This window comes from Lynx rufus, unplaced genomic scaffold (assembly GCF_022079265.1).
Source record: "Lynx rufus isolate CCGP_SWC_20201006 ecotype Redwood Valley unplaced genomic scaffold, mLynRuf1.p SCAF_3, whole genome shotgun sequence".
Taxonomy (NCBI): Eukaryota; Metazoa; Chordata; class Mammalia; order Carnivora; family Felidae; genus Lynx; species Lynx rufus.
Window position 1 is genome coordinate 57,104,600 of NW_025814845.1, and position 8,571 is coordinate 57,113,170.

Sequence of the window (8,571 nt, forward strand, 5' to 3'; positions counted from 1 at the left end):
ATTCTATAATAGTTGCAGATTGCAGGTGTAAGCAGATCCAAACAGGAAAGGCTAGTTTCTGATTTCCACAAAGGATAGAGAAATGAGCTTCCAATGTGTGTTTGCACGGTGGATGGGGCTGACGGGCGAAGTTCTTGGTAGGAGCACTGGTAACGTTTTCTCCAAAGGCTTCCTCAGATGAAGAAGCATGGAGGAAGACCGGCACCAAGAATGTAAAAACACACAGCTAGAGCTCCTGTTTGTGTTGAGCGGACTGTATAAGTTAAAGGGTTTAATTCTGCCATAGGAAAATGCATGGCCAAATTATATTGAGAAGTGGAACAAAGCTGGCCTGGATGATGGCTCATTCTTCATAAAAAGATATATAGAGAGGGGCACCTGGGTGGTTCAGTCGGTTAAACGTCTGACTTCAGCTCAGGTCATGATCTCAGGGATCCTGAGTTCCAGCCCCTCAGCACAGAGCCCATTTGGATCCTCTGTCCCCCTCTCTCTCTGCTCCTCCCTCGCGAGTGCATTCTCTCTTTCTCGCTCTCTCTCTCTCCCAAAAATAAATATTAAAAAAAAAAAAAAGCTGTGTGGAACAAATTATCTTTTTCTATCTCTGTTCAAATGACAATGAAATCCAGACTTTAGGAGTTTTTTGTTATTTAAGAAAGATGATTTTTTTTCCTTTATGAGCAACTGAAGCAGTTATTTATATTGTAGGAGAAATATGGGGTGGGAAGGAGATAGTTCTAAACTTTTCAAAAAAGGCATTGTCAAATCATTGGAAGATTATGAGACTTGCTGTCCAAACATAGATTCCAACTCTTATTTTCTACGCTCACTATGTAATCGGTCTTGGACAAGACATTTAATTTAACTTCCCTGATGTTAAATTTGGGGGGGCTACTAACTACTTCATAGGATTGTTCTAAGGGTCTAGTTTGAAACTTATGAAATTAGAAGCTATGATGCAGATGTGTAATGTAGTTTTTAGCAATAATATGCAGTATGTTTAACATATCCATGTCTCCTCTGATCGAGAAAAAAAATAAGATAAAATCTTTTATTACTTGGATTAAATCATACTTTAAAATATCAAATTACAAAGAGATTTGTAATCTTGTTATAGACCAGGAGAGGGCACTATGCACACATACTGCTAAAACTAGAGGCTAGACCCGGAGTATCCTGGAACATTTGTGAGAGTCTCTGGTGTGTTAGGCATTTTGGAAAAAGGTCATTTAATTTAATTCGCCCCCAAACTCTGTAAGGTGGGGGAAATCTAGAGCCAGAGAAACTAATTAATTTGTCCAAAATCACATAACCCAAGTTTTCCCCCAGGATTGCCTTTCCATCACACTTGGTTGCCTCCCTAGAGCATTAAAATACTCTGCTTCAATCATATTTACCCTGGTTTGTCTGTGTGATGTCTGTATTATTGCCCCTTTCCAGGTTCTATAATGTGGCCCATTAACAACATTGCTATGTACCCTTGGGAAAGTTACTTAAACTCCTTAAGTCTCAGTTTTATCATATGCTTAGTGGGGATAACAGTAGTAGCTTCTTCAAAGAGTCACTGGGTGGATTAAATGAGATAATATAGATAAAGAGGACAAGAGCCACGCCTGCATATAGTACATGTGCAAGAAATGTTAACTGCTATCCACAACTGCATCACCACCATTAGTATTTACTATATAAGTTACTCGTCTAGCCTAGAAAGAGGGGTGAAGTGCAAATGCCTGACTCCTGAACAGAAGCAGCTAAACCCTCTTCAGTAAACATCTGTGCAATGGAAAGGACTCTTCTTACACTTTCTGTGGAATTCAGAAAATACTTAAGTCACTCCGGAGCCTGTTTTCCAACATTGGCCTATCAAGTGGGGACACACGATGAAATGCCTTGTTCAAACTTTTACTGGGCTGACAGAAACTGGATTCTAGGGCTCAGTGCTTCATCTAGCGTGTTTTTTTGCTCCCACGTTAGATAAGATACATTCTGACTTTACTTAGATTACATTTTATTAATTAAAATCTACTTTTGTGCATAATACAATGCAAACAGTAAGCTGGGCACTTAAATCAACAAAGGAATATATCGATGGTTGAGAGTCCTGTTTAGTTGTTACTGTAAATAGAAACTGATTGTCAGTTAAGCCTTTGTGTGTGTGTGTGTGTGTGTGTGTGTGTGTGTGTATGCGTGTGTGTAATAAGCTCTATCTTGGAGCATTGCTCCAAACACATCATGGAGCAAAATAGTGGAAAGTCTCTACAATTTCTGTTGCTAAGCTTCTAGGAAATCAAATTTCAAAATCAGGTCTTTGACCCTGGGAACAGGGCAAATCTGAAATTAGGAATGTCATGCCAAGGTTTTTACCCCTAGACCGAGAGCTGGGGGCTCATTGATTTTCAATTATTTCCTGTTTTTACAAATCAGTTTCTTTTATGGTTTCAATGGATCAAATTCTTAAAATCATTAAAACAACCCTATAAGTAGTGTGGTTACATGAAACTCTGATCAAGCTTTCTTTTTTTGAAGCACTGTTTATATATTTGGTTTCCCCCCGTTATTAGGTTGCCATCTTCTCCAAGCAGTTTTTGGCACCACCGTGATTCCTTCATGCATCCCAGGAGAATCCGAAGATAACTGTACAGCTTTAGGTGAGCCCGGCTTTGCCAGTGCTGCCCCGGAAGGTCACACATTCTTAACAGAAATGAACTCAAAGACTATGAATATGTGACAGTGTAGAGAAAGGGGAGAGGAACAGCTTCTGTGTTAACAAAATAATTGTGGGGGGGGGGGCTGAGTGGCTCAGTCACTTGAGCATCTGACTCTTGCTTTCAGCTCAGGTCATGATCTCCTGGTTCATGGGATCCAGCCCTGAGTCGGGCTCTGTGCTGACAGCACTGAGCCTGCTTGGGATTCTCTCTCACGCTCTCTCTCTGTCCGTCCTTCACTTGTGTTCTCTCTCTCTCTCAAAAATAAATAAACTTTTAAATAATAATACTGATAATTTTTTTTAGCACCTTATTTATGAACTAGATCTGGAAAAACGATATAAAAGAATAACTGGTGGGAGAGGGAATGGGCATCTAGTTCTCTGGAATGAGTGGATCTTAAAGAGATAGGACAAGGAAACTCAGATGCCCTTTGGCCATTCCCTAGAACTTTGCTGTGAAACCATTGCTAGAGATTAGATCCCAGGCAAAGTAGGCAAATTTAACCTGGTACACAGTAGATAATCAATATATTTTGTTGTTATTTTTTGTAAAAGGAACAAATGATGTCCTTTCTTTCAGTTACAACGTTCATTCAGAAAATATTTATGGAGTACTTAATACATGCCAAACACTGTGCATAGGCATAGGAACACAGAGAGAAGTCACACATAGTCAATTTTCCTCGGGGACCCCTGAGGACTCTGGATGTGGTTCAAGAGAGCTCTACTTTAGACTCAGTCTGAATATTGAGTCGAAGGTTATCCTGAGGAACCAGGGTATTTCCCACAATAATTTTACCTTCTCTCTTACCCTCCTTTTTGTTATGCCTCCACTATTTAGGTTTTTTTTTTTTTTAAGTTTCTATTTAAATTTCAGTTAGTGGACATACAGTGTAAGATCAGTTTCAGGTGTACAATATAGTGATTCAATACTTCCCTATAACACTCAGTGCTCATCACAAGTGCCCTCCTTAATCTCCACCACCTATTTTGCCCATCCCCCACCCACCTCCTATCAGTTCGTTCTGTATAAAGAGTCTGTTTCTTGGTTTGCCTCTCTCTCTTTCTCTCTTTTTTCCCTTTGCTCATTTGTTTCGTTTCTTAAATCCCACATATGAGTGAATTCATATGATACTTGTCTTTCTCTGACTGACTTTCTTCACTTAGCATGATAGCCTCTAGCTCCGTCCACGCTGTTGCAAATGGCAAGATTTCATTCTTTTTTATGGCTGAGTAACACTCCAGTGTGTGTGCGTGTGTGTGTGTGTGTACGCCGCATCTTTATCCATTCATCAGTCAATGGACACTTGGGCTGTTTCCATAGTTTGGTGATTGTAGATAGCCCTGCTATCAACATTGGGACGTATGCATTCCTTTGGATTAGTATTTCTGTTCTCTTTTCTTCCTTCATCACTGGACTCTTTAGAAGTTTGGTCTGCCTCCCTCCCTTTTTTTGTTATTGTTTGCTTGTTTATTTCTTTCAGCAGGAGTGTTACAATCAGGATGCTATTGTTTGATTATTTCATAAGCATCCTTCACATTTCAGTAACTAAAAATCCTAAAATGAATTTTACATACAGGTTGCAACACTACTTCTAAAAAGGCTTCTATTTTCACTGTTGTGTTTGCCCAGCCCCGGGCATTTGGAAGTCAAAATTTGTCTAGTTCAGTTCTCATGGTTACAGATGTTGGGGAGGCTTTGGTTGATTTCTTTGATGGTACCCTCAAAAATTTGGGAATATACACCAAAACATGCCTTCCTAAAAGATCTTTGACTTTTTTGCAGTCCCCCAAAACACTCACACCCCACCCTGTCGTACAATACTGTATTGACAGAGGCTTATTACTGAGAAAAAAAAATACAATGAGTTTTGAAACTACTGATTGTATATCAGCCTGTTGGCTGTGTTTTAGGATTAGGGCCAGGGTATGGGAACAGTGTGAGTTAGTTAATAAATAAAATAAAGAAAACCCACTATAAAACTTTGCTCTCTTGAGCTAATTAATGGTTTCAGTTTGCAGTTGCTTTTGGAGTAATGAACTGCAGAATTATTTTGAGATTTGAAAAACATCAGACACATTTGGGTTAAGTGAATAACTTTGGAGGGTAATGATTTTTGTGTGTCGTAAAGTTTCCTTTTCTATCCTTCAAGATTATCCTTTGTGAATTAAATGCCTAGGTCTTATTTTGTTTGTTTAGTCTGTTGGTCCTTCTCCTTAGGGGTCAAATGTTTGTTTATTGGCCTAGGAACTGTGATAACTAGAGGGACTTAGTCCTGAAAAGTCTCCTCGACTGATTAGTACCTGCCCTGCTTTGCTACAGTAGCTCAGCCATGACTATATGAAAGGGTGATTCATGCTTCGAAGGAGGCAGCGGAATATACCCAACTTTCCATTTCCTTCACAGTTCAGACAGAAGACAATCCACGTGTGGCGCAAGTGTCAATAACAAAGTGTGGCTCTGACATGAATGGCTTCTGTTTGCATGGACAGTGCATCTACCTGGTGGACATGAGTGAAAATTATTGCAGGTAATACGCAAAAAAAAAAAAAAGTGTTTTTTAGACGTATACTCTTTTTTTTTTTAAATTGTTTGAAGTTGATGTGTTTCCAGGGTCTGTAGTTTATACATACTATTAGCATGCAGTTATATGTGCTATTAGTAACGTTATTAAGTATGTTTTTTTTTTAAGTTCTGGAAGAAACAGTAGCTCTCAAATTGTACCGATATTTCCAGGGTACAGAGTCGGGTAGGCTTTGATGCCTCCTTCTCATAGACCATGAAGGTGGTTCTGCTTTTAGTCTTTCCACTGGACTTCTACATCAGCCCCTGTTTTAAGGATTGATTGAACTGATTAAGACAAAATGCACCTCCACCCTACGAAAACTTTCCAAACCCCCTTGTGGGTTGTCAGCCACCCTGGCAGCTGGGCCAGCCTGTCACTTAGCACCACAGTTAAGCTGAGAGCTGTGTGGAGCTCTGATATCAATGTGGGCCCCGCTCTGAGGCCAGTCTTGGGATTTCTCTTTACAGCTGTCAGCAACCCTCGTCGGTTTCCTGTATCACAGTGTGAGACGACTCCTTACAAAACGAATTCTTAATGATAATTTCTTTTTTAAATAACCGATCTTTCTCTCCCATGTTCCTGTAGGTGTGAAGTGGGTTACACTGGGGTCCGCTGCGAGCACTTCTTTTTAACCGTCCAACAGCCCTTGAGCAAAGAATATGTCGCTTTGACTGTGATTCTCGTTTTCTTGTTTCTCGTCATCGTTGCCGGTTCCATATACTACTTCTGCAGATGGTAAGCCGGTGGTTTCTGCACTCTGCTTCTACGTATTATGTTTACACAATGCAGGCTAAAAAACTGGGTAAGACTATGGACAAAGTGTTATTTAGAGGGATACGATGGACTCTGCACAGATGATATGTATTTTTTTAATTTTTTAAAACGTTTATTTCTAAGGGGGGGAGGGGCGGAGAGAGTTGGAGACACAGAATTTGAAGCAGGCTTCAGGCTCTGGGCTGTCAGCACAGATCCCGTTGTGGGTCTAGAACTCACAAGCTGTGAGATCATGACCTGAGCCAAAGTTCGACCGCTTAACCAACTGAGCCACTCAGGCGCCCCCACTGATGATATTTACAAAAAAGAAGTTTCAGTGGCAGATCATATGGATTTGACTCTAATATTAGCTCTGCTATTTATTGTCTCTATAAGCTGTACAAGCCAAGCTTAGAGTGTCAGTTCTTTCTTCTATAATATACAGATAGAAATCTTCTACATTAATGACAGGACCATTTTCAGCATTGAGTATTATCATGCATGTTAAAGAAACCATAAGGCATGATGTCAATGTTATGTTTAACCATTTGTATTTAATTATTAGGTTAAATTTTGTATTTCATAAAGCATGTGCTTTGTAAATTAATAACCCTAGAGGCTTAGGATTTTAAAGTTTAAGGCAGACCTGTAGACAGGATTTTCCAGACAGTTGTTAAGAGCTTACTTTTTCCTGTCTCCCAGAACAGTGACACCCCACCCTGTTGTATAATACTATACTGACGGAGGCTGATCACTGAGAAAAAAAAATACATTGAGTTTTGAAATTACTGACAGTGTATCAGACTGTTGGTTGTGTTTTAGGGTTTAAGACCAGGGTCTGGGGACAGTGTGAATTAGTTAATAACAGCTGCCTTGAACTGTCTCCATGAAATCCTTCTTATTTTGGAGCTGGTACAAATTTTTCAGTGAAGATTTGAGTGGATGTCATTTTATTTGTTTGCTGAAAGCAATGTGCTTCTACTTGTGAAGGTCGGAAAGTGTGCTACTTTTATAAGATTAAATTTATTTTGCCCATGATTGATTCTAAGTATTCATCAAATTAAAACGCCTTCCTAATTAGTTATGATCACAGAACTGAACACTACTAAAACTGAAATACCCCTAAAAGATCTTTGACTACAATCCTTTCCTTTATAAAGATTGGGGAAATGAGACCTAGAGAGGTCATTTGGCATGCCTCAGCTCATATAGTTGGCAAGTGGCAGAACTGTGTCTGTGTCTAAACAAAAGCTTTCAAGTTGTATTCCTCCACTAACCATAAACGTGCAGTTTCCTCAAGGCTACATGCCTCATCTCCGAAATGGGTAGAAAATGAATTCAAAATATTAGGAGGATAGCTTGAACAAACGAATGAATGAATGAAGATTCTGAATCCTAGCTGGCAGAACTTGACCTTATGTAACCCATTTGTACTTCACTGTCATCATCTATAAAATGAGGATGATAATGGCAATGTGAGAATGTGAGAATAGAATGAGTAATGAATGTATAGCACTTAGGGCATTGTCAGCCACTAATTAGTGCTTGGTAAATAATAAGAAGTTACTCTAATTGCTTTTGGTGATAACATTGTATCAATGTGATGGATAGAATGTAATGATGTAGTATGGTATTCACCTACCAGTTTTCTAGAAGGAAGGAAGGAACAAAAGAACCAAGGAGGAAGGAAGGAAGGAAGGAGAAAGGAAGGGAGGGGAGGGAAGGAAAGGGAAGGGAAAAAGAAGAAAGGGAAGGGAGGGAGGGAGGGAAGCAAAGAAGGAAGGAAGGAAGAAAAAAGAAGGAAGGAAAGAGAGAGGGAGAGATTGAGAGAAAGAAGGGAAAGGAAAGAAACAAATGAGAGAGAAAGAGAAAGAGAGACAGAGAATAAAACACCCAGGCTTAAATATGGTCACATGCTTTCCTGGAATTTTGTAATTTTCAGGACATGTTAAAACCTCTGAAGAGTCCTTTAACTGTGTTTCACCATTTCCTCCCCAAATTGTTTGACCACAGAATACTACCCCTTCTCCCTCTTTTTTTTTTTCTCTTGCCCAACCTAAATCTGTTGACTTTTGTCATTTTGGAAACACTGTGCTGATGTTTCTTTTGAGTCCATATGATGGTTTGTTTTGTTAGCATACTTTGCTCTTCTTACTGTTAACTACAGTGCTAACAGTTTCGATTTCTGAATATTTCTAGGTACAGAAATCAAAAGAGTAAAGAACCAAAGAAGGAATACGAAAGGGTGACGTCAGGGGATCCAGCATTGCCACAAGTCTGAATGCTGCCGTCCAGCTATGGGCAGGGATGCGCAGCGTGCCTGATTATGTTAATATTCCTATTTTATTAATAATATTTATGTTGGATCATGTGTTAAGTCAACAATGGTGCATTTTTAATATACTTGGAAAAGTTTTTTATTTTTGTTTTATTTTTGACAGACTATTTGCTAATGTATAATGTATACAAAATATATAATATGGAAAGAAGTGCTATTTTTGTAAGAAATAATTTCCTGGGCCAAATGCTTTAGCTTCAAAGCTCATT

At 39.2% G+C, this 8,571-nt stretch overlaps 1 protein-coding gene across 1 annotated transcript; it reads left to right on the top strand.

Moving 5' to 3' along the window:
- Positions 1-112: 112 nt before the first annotated feature.
- EREG (epiregulin) lies at positions 113-8,305 on the top strand. Its single transcript, XM_047092262.1, has 5 exons — positions 113-149; positions 2,559-2,645; positions 5,112-5,235; positions 5,857-6,006; positions 8,224-8,305. Exons 1-5 carry the CDS (start codon positions 113-115, stop codon positions 8,303-8,305), a joined length of 480 nt encoding a protein of 159 aa, XP_046948218.1.
- The last annotated feature ends 266 nt before the right edge of the window (positions 8,306-8,571 follow it).

Coding starts and splice junctions, on each gene's coding strand:
- EREG (XM_047092262.1), top strand. CDS start 113: ATGGGGCTGACGGGCGAAGTTCTTGGTAGGAGCACTG. Junction 5,236..5,856: donor ATGAGTGAAAATTATTGCAG/GTAATACGCAAA, acceptor ATGTTCCTGTAG/GTGTGAAGTGGGTTACACTG. Junction 6,007..8,223: donor ATATACTACTTCTGCAGATG/GTAAGCCGGTGG, acceptor GAATATTTCTAG/GTACAGAAATCAAAAGAGTA.